The sequence below is a fragment of the Vombatus ursinus genome, unplaced genomic scaffold (assembly GCF_900497805.2).
Source record: "Vombatus ursinus unplaced genomic scaffold, bare-nosed wombat genome assembly UNPS02014818.1, whole genome shotgun sequence".
In the NCBI taxonomy this organism is placed as follows: domain Eukaryota; kingdom Metazoa; phylum Chordata; class Mammalia; order Diprotodontia; family Vombatidae; genus Vombatus; species Vombatus ursinus.
In genome coordinates, this window is record NW_020954596.1 from 24772117 (window position 1) to 24790626 (window position 18510).

Sequence of the window (18510 nt, forward strand, 5' to 3'; positions counted from 1 at the left end):
GCTCTGATTTCAGGGGAGAAGCAGCACATTCCGACTTTGAAAAACACAAACGACACAGAGAAACTGAAAGGAATTATTACCTTCTGATAATCAGTCTTTGTGAGCTCAAACCTTTGTTGTACAGCCTTTCTGATGAGGTCTAAAAAACACAGACACAAAGAACCATCAGAACAATGACAGTTATCAGTAAAAAGTCAGCAAAGAATTTATAAAAACCAATGTCTGCATTCTGAAATTAGGATCCTGAAAATTTTCATCTCACTTTTAATTTTTATGGGATATAAATAAGAACACTCATCACTGCCAACAATTATATAGCACTTTATAGTTTATTGTTAATACTCATAAAAAATAACTGACATTTACATAGGGCTTGAAAGATTTGCAAATTGCTATATATAATTCTCTCACTAGAAACTTCACAATAGCTCTGTGAGACAGATACTTACCACAGGACCCTGTGGACAAACTTGCTGTAAAATGAAGCTTCCATAACTTGTTTTCAGTCAATCAATAAGCATTTATTAAGCATCTACTATGGGTCATGCATGGTGCTAAGTACTGGAAAAGTTAAGCTTTTCATTTAAGGTAAAATGGAACAGCTTGCATTTATCAGACTTTGCAGAAAATATTTTCCCACCTATAAAAGTCAAATATATTTTTTTAGTTTTAGTTTTTTTCTTTTTTGACAAAGAGTATCTACATATTCCAATGTGCACGCAAAAGGCTTGCTGCCAGGGAAGGTGTATTAGCTATTTGACAAAGTGACAGCCTTAACTTTCCAATCTGAGCCCCCAAATTCAAGTACAACGGACTCCACTCTTTCGCAACTTCACTCCATTTCAAAGGCTCATTCATTCTTTCAAGTCTTTTTTTTTTTTTTTTTTTGGTGCAGACCTTGAAAAGCTTTGATGTGGTATATGTGTGGTGTGTCAAGTACTTCGACGGAAACATGAAGCTAGCTTGGGTTCAGTCTCCCTTATATATTTGGCACTGATAGGGAATGAAGCAGTCCACAGAAATAATTACCTTATGATACCCCCAACCTTGGTTAATTTTTTAAAATTTTAATAGTTTTCCTGGTTAAATACATAACATTGTGCCAGGCACTGAACCTAGCAAACAGCAGGTACTTAGTAAATGCTGATTGATTGACTGAGATGGGTAACACAGTGGGTTGAGCATTAGACTTGGAGTTAGGAAGACCTGAGTTCAAATCTTACCTCAGATACTTACTAGCCTGTGTGAACCTGGGCAAATCACTTAAGCTTGTCTCAGTCTCAGTTTCTCCATCGATAAAATGGAGATAACAATAGGATCTAACTCACAGAGCTGTTGTAAAGATCAAATGAGATAACATATATGAAGTGCTAGGACAAAGGATCTGACATAAACACAGATTAGAATAATACAGTGTAGGGGTTAAGAAAAAGATCCAGAAAAGTACTCTCAAAATCTGAGGAGAGAACACTTTTAGCTAGAAGGATCAGGTAAGATAGAGAAGATAGAGAAGACAGGCTAAGAGCCTGGAAGAGAAAGTCTCTGAAAGTTGAAGATGAATAGGTTTTGGAAGGGAGTTCTAAAAGGCATTTCACTTATTCATTCAACAAATATTTATGAAGTGCTCATGGTACGTACAGAGATCACTGTACTAGGTTAAGCTTACAGCTAAGCCACAGTCTGTGTTCTCATTGAGTTTAAAGACTATTAAACAGGAAAGTATAAATGGCTTTCATACATGACCTTTGTGACCTCTTTCTGTAGCTCAGAGACTATATTTTGTTTTTGCTTTTTTCAGGGCTTCTCAAGAGTGTTTCAAAAGGCCTGAGGGGGAGGAAGTCCTGACTCCTGATAAGTGGGGCTGCCACTCACCTGTCATTTCATTGTTGCAGAAACCTATACATCTTTAATAAGAAAAACAAACGCAATGCATGCAACTAAAATAAGCCCCAAGATCTTACATCAAGAGTCATAAGATGCTGCCAGGATTTCTCCTTGACTCCCTCCTCATCTCTCTTTAATAAATCATTAAGTGCACAGCTATCCCAACCCAACTCCCAATCCCTTAGTTTTATGTCACCAAATAATCAGACTTCCAAGGGAAAGATTCTCAGGTAAAATACAAATTTGGGTTTAAATCTTAGAAATGTACTCTGAAAGTTCATAATGCAAAGACTATCACTCTTTCTGTAGAACCCAGAATGCTTGGCAATAGCTCTTCTAATATTTTGGGAAATAATCACAGAGCTTTTAAAAACCTAAAACCAATTAGATCCTAAGGTCTGGGTGGCTCCCTCTTGATGCACATCAATAGCCCTATGCAATCAACTTTCAATTATCCACACTCTTAACGGCAGGGTGGTTCAGTGTTGTGAGCATAACATCATATTTTAATGTGGCTTTGAATTTGGGAACTCAGGGGAATCCAAGCTTTTGGAATTATCTACTATCTAATAATGCAGTCACAAACCTCAGGGCTATCAATCTTTGGGGAAGAAGGGGAGGGCTGAAGAGTTATTGTGAAGGATTTAAGAATACATATGCAAGGGGCAGTTAGGTGGCACAGTGGATAGAGCTCTGGCCTTAGAGTCAGGAGGACATGAGCTCAAATCCAGTCTCAGACACGACACTTACTAGCTGCGTGACCCTAGGCAAGTCACTTAACCCCAATTACCTCACCCAAAAAAAAAACCACATACAAACTAATAAATAAGCAAAAATCTAATATATACACATATGCATGGATACACATATATAGTGTATAGATACATTTTATACACACACATTCACACAATGAATAAAAGGAAAAGTGTTTAAGAGCTTACTCTGTGCTAAGAGCATGGTACTAAATGCTACAGACACAAAGAGAAGAAAAAATACAGTCCCTGCCTTCAAAAAGCTCATACTCTAATTTGGGGACAAAGCATATTTTTAAAAGTTCTACTGCAGAGCAGATAGAAGGGCCCAGGAATTCTTGGGTTATATAACAAACTTCATTAACAGTGTCAGGGGCCTACAAGGTACAGAGGCAAGGCATATGGCAAGGTTTAGAGGTTCAACAAATACCAGCCCTGGAATCAGGAAGACTTGAATCCAAATTTGGCCTCAGACTCTTACTAGCTGTGTGACCCTGAGAAAGTCACTTAACTTGTCTGTCTCAGTTTCTCCAATTATAAAATGGGGGTAATAATTAGACCTACTTCTTAAGGACCAAAAGAGATAATATTTGCAAAGCTCTTAGCACAGTGCCTGGTATATAACAGGTGTTTAATATATGTTTATTCCCGGGGACAGCTAGGTGGCACAGTGGATAGAGCACTGGCACTGTAGTCAGGAGGAACTGAGTTCAAATGCGGCCTCAGACCAAACACTTGACGCTTACTAGCTGTGTGACCCTGGTCAAGTCACTTAACCCCAATTACCTGGAAAAAAAAAAAGAAAAGCTTAGGGGCAGGTAGGTGGCGCAGTGGATAGAGCACCAGCCCTGGATTCAGGAGGACCTGAGCTCAAATCCAGCCTCAGACACATAACACTTAAACAAGCTGTGTGACCTTGGGCAAGTCACTTAACCCCATTGCCTAGCCCCCCCAAAAATAAATAAATAAATGTTTATTCCCTTCCTCCACTGCTCCTTAGAAGGCAGTAGAAAGGCAAATGGTGGTCCTCAATTTCATCAGAAGGCATGAAATTGTTGACTCTACCTCCTCTAAGTTCTATCTATGACTGGTCAAGCAGCCTGGTAATAATAAGCAGTGGAGGGCGTGCTGATTGGTGGTAGGTCTTCCCATCACTCATCTGTCCCACATGGGTTTTATGTACACATTACTATTTTTCATATGCATGTAAATGCTATTGTAATTAGTAAAATACAAGTTCCTTTTTAAAAGGTTGCTCCTTTCTCCATCCTCACTCATCCCTGTCACCTGAATGTGCAGTGAGTGATGTCATCACTGTATAAGTGTGGTCATAACTGTATAGATTTCCACACAGTAGTCCAAATGTGGTCTTCCCCTGCCCTCACCTCCAGGGAGCAAAGTTCCCTTGAGTCAAATACTGTAGAAAATAGAAACTATGAATTCATCCCAGATCTACACTCATTGACCTAGAAGGAATTAAGAAGGATATTATTACTCATCAGAAATGATGAGCAGGCAAATTTCAGAAAACCCTGGAAACATTTTACATGAACTGATGCTGAGTGAAGAAAACATTTGCAAAACTTCGAATGAATTATATTAAAAACACATACTATATATACTATATAATAGAGTCTCACTTATTACACACACACACACTATCACTTGCCACTTCCTGGGTCAAGTGATGACCCCTGATCATCATCCTGTCTCCTATGTTCCCTTCCTGGAAGACATTGCTTAACTATACATAAAACTTTTAATATTTAAAAATAGATTATCTCAGTTTCATGAGAGATGTCAACAACATATAAGCCTCCCCCTGTAAGGGTAGGAACGTGAGGGGCATATTCCCAGAATCTGCGGACAAAGTAAGAAAATCCCATCCCCTGTAAGAGGTTAACACAAATCTACTGAAATTGATGCTCAGCACATGCAGGAGAAATCTTCCTCCAAAGCAGTGGGCCCTGAGAGAAGATTCTTAATTTTATTTGTTGTTGGGAATGCCTCAGGTGTCTCCTAAATCTCAGTAAGGAGCTGCCAATCAAAATCTAAATTATGTAAGGTAAGCTATAGCTGGGGAAGTTTTGACAATATGACATATAAAGCAAATGGCAGATGAATGGCACAGTCTTCAAAAAACCGGCCAAAAAACCTAGTAAGGGAAAACAGAATAAGAATGTCACCAGTATAGCTACAGTAAGTTCAGAGCAAAGGCTGCAGCAATACTGAAGGCTGAGATCAACAAGGTTGCTTTCGAAATGAAAATGTAGCAATTTTGTAAAGAATATTATTCACTTTAATAGGTATACACAGATAATGCAGATAAGGACATTAGGCTCTCAGAGTTTGAGGAAAATTTCCCTTCAGGCCATCGAATTCCCTTTCCTTCGACTATATTCACCAAGCAACCTTTTAATATAAATCTGATCAGAACTATGCCCAAAGGTCAACCAAACTGTGCATACCCTTTGAACCAGCTCTACCACTACTAGGTCTGTATCCCAAAGAGATCATAAAAAGGGAAAAGGACGCACATTTACAAAAATATTTACAGCAGCTCTTTTTGTGGTGGCCAAGAATTGGAAATTGAGGGGGCGCCCATTAATTGGGGAATGGCTGAACAAGTTGGGGTATATGAATGTAATGAAATACTGTTACGCTATAAGAAATGATAAGCAGGCAAATTTCAGAAAAACCTGGAAACATTTTACATGAACTGATGCTGAATGAAGAAAACAAAACCAGGAGAGGTTGTACACAGTTAACAGCAACACTGTGTGATGATCAACTTTGATAAGACTTAGCTCTTCTCAGCAATACAATGATCCAAGACATCTCCAAAAGACTCATAATGGAAAATGGTAACCCCATCCAGAGAAAGAACTATGGAGTCTGAAGGCAGATTAAGCATACTATTTTCTCTCTTTTGTTTTTTCTTTCTCACGGTTTTTCCCTTTTGTTCTGATTCTTCTTTCACAACATGACTAATGTGAAAATATGTTTAATATGATTGTACATGTATAGCCTCTATCAGATTGCTTGCCATCTTGGGGAGGGGGGAGAGGGAGGGAAAGGAAGGAGGAACAGGGGGAAAAGTTTGGAACTCTAAATCTTATAAAAGTAAATGTTGAAAACTACCTTAACTACCTTTACATGTAATTAGAAAAAATAAAATACTATTAAGTGGGTGAAAAAAGGAAAAAAAAAGAAATAAATAAAGATGGTCAGAGAGAATGGCTGTTTATAATATTTAAAATCATGATGTCCACAGGGGAAAAGATAAAATTCAGATCCCCAGGGGCAGAATGTAAGGAAGAAATGTTGAGCCCTAGGGTAATGTGTGGAAAGAGAAAGGAACTGAGTTGAAACCAGGGAGTTCAACAGTTAAATCTTCTTTCTCTTCCACCTATTTCAAGAGACTGGAGGGGCACAGCAATCACTGCTAAAATCATGGGACATGACCACTTCACGGACAATGACAATAGAGAGAATATATGCATAGATTCCATTTCCCACAATGATTAGGGAAAGGAAACTTCAGTTTTGGGGGCGTTGTGGGGGAGAGGAGGGGAGTAGGGATTGGGGTTGGAAAAAGAAATGTTATTCTCTGAACTATATTTGTGAACTCCATTTTCCAGGAGGTTTTATGGAAAGCCACAGAATAGTGACCCACAGAATAGTGACCTACAGAACTTGAGCTAAAACTCAATTCCAGAAGCTAAAAATCTGTGGAATCTGTTTCAAATTTTTAAATTTTTTCAAAATTAATTTTCTACTCCTAGAGCAATTAGGTAGCAAACAGAACGGACAAAGATGACAGCAGCACATACGCACACACACACATGCACGTACACATGGCACACATGCACACGCACACATGCACATACACATGGCACACATGCACATGCACACACATGCACAATCTCCACTCGCTTGCTATAGGGAAGATGGGGTAGACACATAGAAGCCTTCTCCTTTTTAGTCTCACCTTCATTCTCTTGTCTATAAGCCCTGAATGTTTCTTTTCCCCGTATTATGCCAACAAATAAAAACAATAACAAAACTAATAGAAAACACAACTTCAGGGAGTAGAAGAGAAGCTGGCACCTAAGATGGCAGAGAAATAAACTAAGAAATTTGATGATCAGAACAGGAACGACCAATCCTAGTTGTCCACTGGACATAGGTTCACTCTTTGCTACCACAACACAAAGGGTAAAAGGCTATACCGTATGCTCATTTTCTATAGTATCTCCAGTGGTAATACACTGTTCCTAAAATTTATTATCATTCATGGATTCATTGATTATTTATTGAGTGCTTACTATGTAGAGAGCACATGGAGTAGATATAAAATCTAGATAGGGGCAGTACCTGCCTTTCTGAGGCTTCCAATCTTTTAGCTCACATCCAGATCATTCTACATGTTTTATAATTCAATGCAGCAATGACGAAAGAATTTTGCAGTGTAAACAATATAAATTTCCCTTAAAAAGATCTCTTGCAAAGATCTTCCAGGTTTACAGAGAATTGGTATAAACAGGCATTATGCAATAGTTCATTGGTCAAAGGATATACGGCAATAGTTTAGTTTTAAGCTATTAAGTAGGTGGCACAGTGAATAGAGCTGGGCCTGCAGTCAGGAAGACTCGTCTTCCTGATTTCAAATTGAGCTTCAGACATTAGCTATGTGACTCTGGCCAAGTTACTTAACTCCATTTGCCTCAGTTTCTTCATGTAGATATAGGTATAGCTATAGAAAATACAACTCTGAGCAACTCACAGATGACAAAAGAGGAAAATTCTGATTGTTTGAGGGTCTGAGCAAGGACAGGGACATTGGTAGAGCTGTGGATTTTTTTCAACCGTTCTGGAAAGCAATCTGGAAATATAACCAATACTACTTCTGGGCATATATCCCAAAGAGGTAGAGGACAGAGGGAAAAGACCCAAATACAAAAATATCTACAGCAGCAACTTTTGTTTGGCAATGAAAAAAAAAAAGGGAAACAAAGCAGGCACCCATGTCTCGGGAAATCGTTAGATAAATTATGATGTGAGTGTAATGTAATATTATTAGGCCATAAAAAATGACAAGTGTGATGTTTTCAGAGAAAACCAGCAAGATGTATATGAACTGATGTAAAATGAAACTAGAAAAAACAATTTTCAGGATGATCACAAAAATGTAAAAAAAGAAAAACAACTTTGAAAGACATCAAGGTTCTGATTGATGAAGTGACCAACCCTGACTTCCAAAGTCTAATGACAATCTGGTTGTTTTTTGCAGAGGTCAGCTGACAGGTACAAAGTAAAGACTATCTCAGGACCCCTTTACATGAGAAAAAAATGAGGATCCCTTCCTCTAAAGAGCTTTTAGTTTATAGGATTCTCTCAATATTTACCATATTCAAAATGAAAACATCTTATTAATATTATTAACATAGTTTTGTCCTTGCAGACTTCCTGAAAGGGTCTCAGGGACCTCCTAGATATCCCCGTACCTATCAAGGAAAAGAAACGTTTTCCTTATTATGCTGTTCTGTCTCTTTATGGACAATTTTAAAGTCCTTTATATGTTTTAACTTTCCTTCCTTCAGCTTCCAGAAATGCAACTAGAGTAGCCCCAGATACCATTAAGTTCCACGTACTAACTCTCTAGGTTTCTCCCCAAATCTCTCCCAATTGTCTTTCCTCTGGTCTCTTTCAATTGTTGGAGGCCCAGGATGTAGAGTGCTGATAACTGAATACTCTTCCCCAGATAAAAAAGAAGCAGCTCTGCCCTAAATCATGCTGCCTCTCTGATTGTGTGTGATGAAAACCAGAGAAATATATGTAAAAGTATAACTTACACTCAAAAATTATTTGGACCCTTGAGACATAAGTAACTGAGCATATGTGCATAGAGTTTTAGATGACTAATAATCCTTGGCCTTAATGCCTGACATTATTTTCTAGCTAGAATTAAAAAGATCTGCTCGGTAGGGATCATTTCCAGTTCGAATTATGTTAATGCTTTCAATCTCTTCCCAGACTGCCATGCACAGGCACTAGCCATCTGTCCTCACACAAGGCTCTTGGTACCCTCTCATTGGATGTTTACATTCTACCTTGTAGCATGGTTTTAACTCTGCTGCTACATAGGAAACTCCATGAGGCCAGAGATGTTGCTATCTTCTTTGTAATTCCCACAAAGCCTAGTAAAGGGCCTTGGATATAGGTGTGACTGAATAAATGTTGACTGAGTCAACAACAGTTAGTAATACTGAACGTAATACACTTCTTACTGTAACAACCAAAGCTCCTACCTTCCTTCTCTTAGCATGGAGTCAGAAGACCTGGGTTCAAATCCCACCTCTAAGGATTACTCCCTATGTGACCTTAGGCAAGCTACTTAAATTGCTTGGGCCTCAGTTTCCCCATCTATAAAATGAAGGGATTAAACCAAATGGCCTCTGAGGTTCATTCTATAATCCTATGATCCTTCTATTTTGCATGATTAAGTTGAGTTTCTACCTAAATAATATATTAACTACAAAACTAGGTTACTGGTTAAATTTCTAAACCCGACTATCCCCAAATACAAAAATAACCAAAAAGTAGAAACAAAGAATTATTAATGAAAGGTATAGACTGTTCTGTACACAGGTAACCTGGGTACCTCTCAAATCCCTATTCATTCATTAATTCAATAAGCATTTATTAAGTGTTTGCTACATACTGGGGCACAAAGAGGTTCACACAAGCAAAGTTGCTACCTTCATGGAGTTTACAAATTCTTTCTACTGAGGGAGAAGCAATATGAAAAAATATAGATGAATACAAAATCAATATATGCAAACTAATATCCAGGAAAGGGAAGTACTGAGGGGTGGCAAGGGGGTGAAGGGATAGGAGAAAGTTCAAGAGACAGGACCTGAGCTGAACCTTGAAGGAAGGCAGGGTCCAAGTTGGCAGCTATGAGTAACGAGAAGGAAGGGAATGGATGTAAAGGATACTGAGGAAGGAGAATGAAGATCTGGCAAATGAGTGGATACTGGGACGAGTAGTTAACAGCTCTGAAGCTGTATCTCTAGGTAGCTGGAAGGGCAGTATTGTCCTGTCATTAGCAGAGAAAGAGAAGTTGGGAAAAGTAAGAGCAATTTTTTCTCCTGAATTAAGCCCACAGCTCCAACTAACCACAGGCCATCTTGAAGTGGAGATTCCGAGGATACGTCAAACTCAACATGTCCCAACTTGAAATTATCAACTACTCCTCCCTGCCCCATCCACAACACCCTTCCTTCAAACTTTCCTATTTTGGTTGAAAGCATGACAGGCGCCCAAGTTTTAATCTTAGTGTTACCCTTGACAGGTCACTCCTTTCTTCCATATCCAATCATTTGCAAAATCTTGTCCATTTTACCTTTGAGATATCTCTTAAATCTGTTCCCTTCTACCTACTCACCAAGCCACTGTCCCAGTTTGGGTCCTCATTACCTCTTGCCTAAACATTGTAATAGCCTGCACAATAGTACCGTAGTAGAACACTGGATTCTGAAGAAGCCTAGAGTCAAGAAGTCCGAATTTAAATATGGCCTCAGACACTAGCTGTGTTACTCCGGATAAATCATTTAACTTCTGTTTGCCTCAGTTCGTCAACTGAAAAATAGAGACTGTAACAGAACAGTACCTACCTTGCAGGGTCCTTACGAGGATAAAATGAGATAACGTTAGTAAAAGTGATTAGCACAATGCCTGGCCCATAAAAGGCACTATTATAGATGCTTATTCCCTTCCCTTTTAATTTATCCCTTCTCCAATGTGCCCTTCACATAGCTGCAACAGTAATGTTCTTCAGGCATGTTCCAAAGGTCTACCCATATCATCTCTTTGCTCAAAAAGCTTTCTGTAACTCCCTATTACTTCTAGGACAAAATACAAGTTCAAATTTATCTCTTTAATCTGGTCCCCATCTACCTTTCCAATCTTATTCATATTATTCCCTTTCATGCATTTCACTGCTGCCAAATTGTTCCCAAGAGAGAGCGTGGCAGCATTCTCCATCCCTAAATCTGAAACACGCCCTTTATTATCTCCACTTTTCAGAATCCTCGAGGCTCAGCACAAAGGTCACCTCCTCTGTGAAGCCCCTGATCCTCCCTCCCAGCTGCTCTTTCCTCAAATTACCTTTTGTTGACTTCTGAAGGTATATGTTGCCAAGTAGGGAGGCATGACAGCCAAGGACAATATTGATTTCAAACGAAAAATTCACTTGAAGAAAATGAACCAGGAAACAATATACACAAAGACTACAACACTATAACTGGAAAAAACAAAACAAAACAATAAAAACTGAATACCATGAAATTATAATCATCAAGCTTGTCCCCAAAGAAGAAATATGAGAATGCGCCACTCTCTTTTGCAATTAACAAGTATTTATTCTCTTTCCTTCCCACCCCTATACACTTTTGGATATGGATAGTGTGCAAAGTTATTTTGCTGCACTGTGTACAAGCTGCAGTGGGTTGTAGGGGTCTGTTATACAGGTTTGTTTTTCTTTCTCCCTCCCCCCCCTTTTCTTTGGTGAGGCAATTGGGATTAAGTGACTTGCCCAGAGTCACACAGCTAGTAAGTGTTATGTGTCTGAGGCTGGATTTGAACTCAGGTCCTCCTGACTCTAAGGCCAGTGCTCTATCCACTGTACCACTTAGTTGGCCCTCTCCCTCCTTCCCTCCCTTCTTTCCAAAGGTGGGAGACCATGGTGGTGGAATACTATATATAATAGACTTAAGAGATCCACTGTTTGGTTTTGCTGAACTGGTTTTTCCTTTTTCTTTCTTTTTTATTCTTTATTATAAGAGACAACTTTCCAGGAATGAACGATAAGGAAGAAACATATTGGGAAAGGCAGGTGATGTAAAACCAGAAGATATCAATAAAAATTTTTTTTTAATTAATTTTAAAATACTCCAGAGGAAGATAGGGCAGCTAGGTGGTGCAGTGGACGGAGTGCCTGGCCTGGAATCAGGAAGACTTATCTTCTGGCCTTAGACATTAGCTGTGTGGCCCTAGGTAAGTCACTTAACCCTTTTGGCCTCAGTTTCCTCATCTGTAAAATGAGGTAAAGAAGGAAATGGCAAAACACTCTAGTATCTTTGCCAAGAAAACCCTAAATGGGGTCATGAAGAGTAGGGCACAACTGAAATGATTCAACAACAGAGGAAGATGAGTGTAGGCGAGTAGTATCACTTTATAAAATAGCACAAAGCAATGGATACAAAAATAAGAGTACATAAAGTATGGCATGAAACACACACCCTAAGAACATTCATATGTCAAAGTGAAACAAAAAGATAGAAAATGGAACAAATTCATTTGTTTCCATGATGATGCGTTTTCAACTTAGATCAACAGTGAAATTTCCAGATCTGAATGCTGATGAAACAATTTCAAGTCTACTCCATAAGGCAGGCTTTTCAACAATGGTTTTCCCAAGGCACCACCTGTAGCTTTCTTACAGTTGCCTGGAAGGTGCAGAAAGTACAAAAACCTCACTGTTTTTAAAGTTTATTCATTCATTAAATACATGAAAAAAATAATTTGATTCCATAAACCAAACTCAGCCTTTTAAAGTCTCTTCCAACAAAAAGGAGTCTCTCATGTATCTGCTATAACCATAAAAGACTGAGATACAATGACAAAGATAACTATGTTTAATGACCTTCTGATTATGAACAGGAAGTAAGCCATAAAATGGTGAGGTATATGTGTTTGCTAAAGATTTTTCCTATATTCATGGAGCATGTACTGGGCAAAGTCCAAATGGAAGAAGGAGCCCCCAGAGATGATAAGTTCCTTCATGTGATCCTGTTTGCAAGTGATTGGACTGATTGCATCAAGGCCCAGCATTTGTATGGTCTCCTTAACACGATCCCTTTTTATTCAAAAATTATCAGTGAAGCAATGCAAACAGAATTATTGAGGGAAAAGGTCTATTGTTTAGATTAAAACAAGAAACTGGATAGCTAGTTCATTGAATTAGAACATCAGGACACATATCTGGGATAGTCTGGGACTGCAAATGAAAAATGAGTTGAGCCCAGAATGAAGGAATAGGAAGAGAACGATTTGGATTATATTGGGGAAATTTTGCAGTGAGCTCAAGGATCTCAAATTCCTTCCTGATGGAAAAAAAGTCACCGTTTACAAACAAATGTTCCCCCACCGATGGTTTAGGGGCAGGTACGTCACGCAGTGGGATAAAGCGCAGGGCCTGGGGTCAGGAAGACTCACCTTCCTGAGTTCAAACTCAGACATTTACTAGCTGTGTGACCCTAGACGTCATGAAGAATCAGACTCGACTGAAAACTCAACAACTCAACAATGTTGAGCCTCAACAACAACAAATGTTCCAGGCACTGTGCCAGTAACTGTCAGAGGCAGGATTTGAACCTAGATAGTTGTTACTCAAATCTCGCCTTGTTTCCACTATAGCACTCTGACTCTCAGTGACAGCTGGCTGATCACTCACTGAGAATATTGTAGAGATGATTCTCAGTCCAGTACATTTTGATGAGATGCCTTCAAGATGCTGAACAACATAACACACATCAGGTTCTTCCTATGTTCGGGGAGCGGTGTGGGATATTAGAGACACAAAGACAGAAGGAAAAACCATCCTTGCCCACTAGGAGCTTAATGGTCCTTTTCAACTCTGAGATTCTGTGATTCTGTGTGACGAAGTACCTGCCCCACCACTAATTTGCTGTGGGACACTGGACAAGTGATTCAACCTCTCCAGTCCTCATCTACTACACAGAAAGGTTTGAGTAGACAGATGATTCTGAAGTCCTCCAAATGTCACTGGAGCTATACACAAACTAAGAGTTATCATCAAAATGATGCAAGGCAATGTTTTCTGTATCTTGCATAAAGCTGATGAAAATCTTAATACTTTATATAGTGATACGGCTAAAACATCCAGGTGCATTTGCTTTAAGCTAGAACTGCCAAAAGGGTTCCATGAAATGATAACTTCAGTTATTATAGGCCTTTTCAGGTTTCGCTGATGTCCAAACCCAAAATGAGATTCTCAGATAGATATGTCATATGTCAAGGAGATTTCAAGTGTGCATGTTCTTTCAACTAATTCAGATCACAACCACCCCCCATACCTTATTATCTAGTCTTCAAAAAATGCATCACCCCTGAATTTTTTTTAAATGAATTACCTAATTGGTGACCAACCTTCTGATAATGAGCTTCTACAAATTTATATTACAACTGGGTCTATTTTGAATTTCAAAGTTTTTTTCCTCTATTTTTCACCCACTTATTATCATTGGAAATGCTATTTCCAAGCCATGGAGCCTGCCCTCTGGCTGTCTTCCTTGTCATTCTACTCTTACCCAAATTCAGGTTCTGCCTCCGGTGCCCTTACCTTCCGATAAGTGAGCTTTCATCTTACCTGGCACCACTCTTCTTGGCTATTTTCATAGTATGTTGCTATTCATGTGTATTCTCTCATCCATTGGAAGGGAGGCTCCCTGAGAGCAGGGACTGCTTTCTTTGCCTGTATTTGCTTGCTTAGCACAGTGCCAGGCACATAATAAGAGCTTTAATAAATATTTTCTCAGCCATTCATTCAATATACAAACTCTTTATCCTGATATTTAAGGGTCCCCATGATCTGGTTCTAAACCCAGGTTTCTGGCTAACTTCTGCAGGATTCTACTTTACTTCCTTGACATTTAGCCAAACTGGATTACTAAATGGTACCTGATGCCACCCTGCCTCTTTACCTATTTTTTGCCTGTTTACAAAAGCCATCTGTCATGCCCTAAAGCCCACTGTTTCTTCTCTCAACCTGGTGCCATGTTTTCCAGGACCCAAATCCCTAGCTGGAAGTAAACTCTCTTTCATGTTTTTTTTATAACACTTAGTTTGAACTTCTTTTTGGCTCTCATCCCATTCCTGCCTTACAATAATTATCTGGGCACATGCCTATGTAGGCTTATGGGCTCACGCATCTATATGCTGAAGGGACCTTGGGAACTTATTGAGTCTAACCTTTCATTTTGCAGATGAGGAAACTGAGGCCCACGCACAATGATTTGTCCAAAATCACATGGGCAGTAAGCCTTAAAGATGAGGTTCCCTGAGCCAATGGCCAATTCAGGGCTCTTTCTGCTGTACCCTGCTCTTACTAGATTTCAATTTTCCCGAGGGCAGCTATAGTGGCATACTTAGACCAGAATTCAAATCTGGTCTAAGACACTGACTAGCTTTGGGACTCTGGGCAAGTCACCTATTTGTCTGCCTCAGTTTCCTCACCTGTAAAATGAAGATAATAGTACCTACCTCCCAGGATTATTGTGAGGTTAAAATGAGATATTCATAAAGTGCTTTATAAATCTAAAGTGCTATATAAATGCTACTTATTAGTATTATTGTCATTCCTATCATAATTATTTTTATTATTGTTATTGTTCATCATGTACATAGTAGTTGCATAATAGATATTTGTTGAATTAAACTGAAATGTTTACGAAGTTTTTACCTCCTGGGTTTGCTATTCTTGACTACAGGCCCATTCCTAACTGAAAAGTTGCTATTGGGCTTGCAAGGCAGGCAGGCTATCTCCAGCTTCTAAAGTATTTCTTTAAAGTTGGGAAAGAAGCGAATGTAAGCAAAATTGCAAAAAGACTAAGGAAACTTGGGGCACAAAGCAGTACACTTTGAATAACGGCATTAGGAACTCAATAGCTTCAGAAGCAAAAGCAGCTGTTATTTAGCAAGTAGGTAACAACCAAAAAGTAAAGAGGTAATTCATTTATGAGAGGGTAACAATTCCCCAGCCGACTTAAAAATCATTTTAAACAATGTCTGTATTCCATGTTGACTGTTATTATAGAGCTGAAAGAACTCCTCACTACTTCTAAATAGGAATAGAGAAGTGAACTGGATCTTACAAATAAATGCACTATAAAATGCTTTTTCAAACTAGAAGCCATGGAAATTGACGGGTGAATGACATAGTGAGCTGTTGAGGACCAGGAGATCATCTTGCTCAATCCCCTCATTTTACAGAAAAGGGCAATGAGGGGCAGGCTAGACTTCCTGATAGATTCTGTCAGGCCAGAGTTCAGCAGATCTTTGCTAGAATCAATTCCTGGTATGAATTAAACATCCTAGGATCATAAAGCTAGGTCTGGAAGGGCCCTCAGATCTTCCTGCCTCCAGGCCCAGCACTATATTCACTGCACCACCAGCTGCCTCTATGTTTTTCAATAATTAAAGAAAATGCTCAATTTCAGTTAGAGGTAAAGGAAAATAAAGATGTAATGTTTTTTCTCCATCCAAGTTCACAGACCTCCATATCCCCCTTAGGGTCCATGAACTCTAGGTTAAGAATCCTTGATTTAAAGGCAACAAGAAGAGTTGTGTATTTTGTCTTAGAGGCAAGAAAGAGCCTCAGGAGTTTCTTGAGAAGGGAAGAGATATGGTTAGCCCTGGACTTTGGGAATATGAGTTTGGTAGCTGTGTGAGGGATGGATTAAAGAACAGAAAGACAAAAGGGCAAGGGATCTGATTAGGATTCTAATAAAACAGTCCAGATGGGAGGTGATAAGGGTGAGCTAGAGTGGCTGCTATATGGAGAGAAGCCATGGAAGTTCATGATGTTGTAGAGGTACAACCAACAATTCTGGATGTCTTTTTTCGAGATTGTGAGTATGAAAGGGAGGAGAGACATTGGATGACGGCTTGAAGGAATTTGTTGTTCAGTGGCTTTTTAGTCCTGTCTGACTCTTTGAGATGCCATTTGGGGTTTTCTTGGCAAACACATTGGAGTGGTTTGCCATTTCCTTCTCCAGTTCATTTTACAGATGAGGAAACCAAGGCAAATAGGGTTACGTGACCTGTCCAGGGTCATACACACAACTGGTAAGTGTCTGAGGCCAGATTTGAACTCCCAAAGATGAGTCTTCCTGATGCCAATGCCAGCACTTTATCCACCGCTTCACCTACCTGCTCCACTGAGGGGATAGTGGGAACATCTGTTAAGCATGATAGAGATTTGGTCACAGTTGTAGTGGCCAGAGAAGGAGCCAGAAGTCAGGGAGGGACTGATAATTAGGGGAAAAGGATGAATATGTCAACAAACTCCCAGAGAAGATGGGAAGGGACAGAATCAAAGTTACAAGCACAGAGGTTGGCCTTGGGGAGAAGGGCCGCCTCTTCATTAGAGACTACAACAAAGGGGAAGAAAAGGGCAGAATAATGGTGAGGACATTTTATGTGTAGTATGTCAAGAGGTTTTGAAATGTAGAAATGGGGAGAAGAGATGGTTGAAAGAATGCCTCTATTTTTCTTCCAGTAAAGTAGGAAGTCTTTTCCTCTGCTGAGAAAAGGAGGAATGGAAGAGGTAATTTGGAAGGCTTGAGGAAAGAAGAGGTCTGCACCAGCTACTGGAGGAATGTGATGGTCATGGAGGAAAAGAAAAGGATTGTTTGGCTACAGCAGAGAAGCTACAGCTTATGGGCCAGGAACTCTGTTACATCTTGGAAATACAAAGAAAGGCACACAAAAAAATCCCTACTCTCAAGGAGTTAACTTCCTAATGGGAGAGATTATATGTATATAACTAGGGACATACCAGATGCCTACAGAGTATACAGAAAGGAATCAGAAAGAGGGGGGACTGCGAGAGGCCTCCTGCAGAAGGTGGGATTTGAGCTGAGCCTCAAAGGAAGCCAGATAAACTAAGAGACAGAGATAAGGGGGACAGAGCATTCCGGGCATGAAGGAGAGCCAGAGTGTCATGTCTGAGGAACTGCAAGTAGCCCACAGTTTTTGGATTGTACACTCAGTGGAAGGGCATAAGGTGTGAGAAGGCTTGAAAAGCAGGAAGCGTCCAGGTTAAGAAAAACTTCAAATGCAAAATAAAGTACTTTATGTTTGATCTTGGAGATAATAAGGAACCATCAGAGTTCCTGAAAGGGGGTTGGGGGAGAGGGGTATATGTGACAAAGTCAAACAGATACTTTGGATAACTCTCCTTGGCCACTGACTGGAGGATGTATTGGCAGTGGGGAGAGACTTGAGGCAAGCAGTTCCACTATTGTAACAGACCAGGCAATAGGTGAAGAGGATCAAATTAGGATTGTAAATATAGGAGTGGAGAGAGGGGGATGAATGACAGCTGCTGTGAAGGCAGACATGACAAGATTTGGCAGTGGACTGGATAAGTGGGATGAGGGAGAGTCAAGGATGACGTCAAGGTCGGGAGCTTGGGTGACTGGACAGTGATACAGCGACAGAGATGCTGGGGAGACTTTAGATGAGAAAGATAAAATGTTCTGTTTTCAACAAGCTTGAGTTTGAGATGCCTACAGAACATCCAAGTGAACATGTCCAAGAGGGAATTGGAGATGCATGACCATAGTTAGCAGTAAGACCAGGGATGGATATACAGATACGGGAATCATTTGCATTGAGAAGATAATTCAGGAGCTGACGAAATCAAGTCAGAGCCTTGAAGGAGACCCATGGTTAGTGAGCATAATGTGGACAAAGACCCAGAAAAGGAGACTGAAAAGGGGCAGTTAGACACATAAGAAGAAAACCAGGAGAAAGAAGCGTCATGAAAACCTAGACTGGAGACAGTATCAGGGAAGCAGGGATAAACAACAGTGTCAAATATTCCGGAAGTCAAGGATAATCAGGACTGAGAAAAAGGCTATCAGATCTGGCATTTAGAGACCAGTGAGGCCCAGTTGGGATTATAAAACATAAATCTGCAATAGACTCAGTCAGCTAGCATGGTTGTGTGACTTCCTCCAACAATAAATAGCAAGATATATGTAGGAGTGGAGAAGGGAGAAGG

At 39.7% G+C, this 18510-nt stretch overlaps 1 protein-coding gene across 5 annotated transcripts in view; it reads right to left on the reverse strand.

Moving 5' to 3' along the window:
• Positions 1–18510, reverse strand: part of PROM1 (prominin 1) — a 151661-nt gene that overhangs the window by 87278 nt on the left and 45873 nt on the right. For all 5 annotated transcript variants that reach the window (XM_027836693.1, XM_027836692.1, XM_027836689.1 and 2 more), the window contains exon 3: positions 81–139. In XM_027836693.1, coding sequence (XP_027692494.1) covers positions 81–139 — 59 coding nt within the window. The remainder of the gene's footprint in view (positions 1–80; positions 140–18510) is intronic.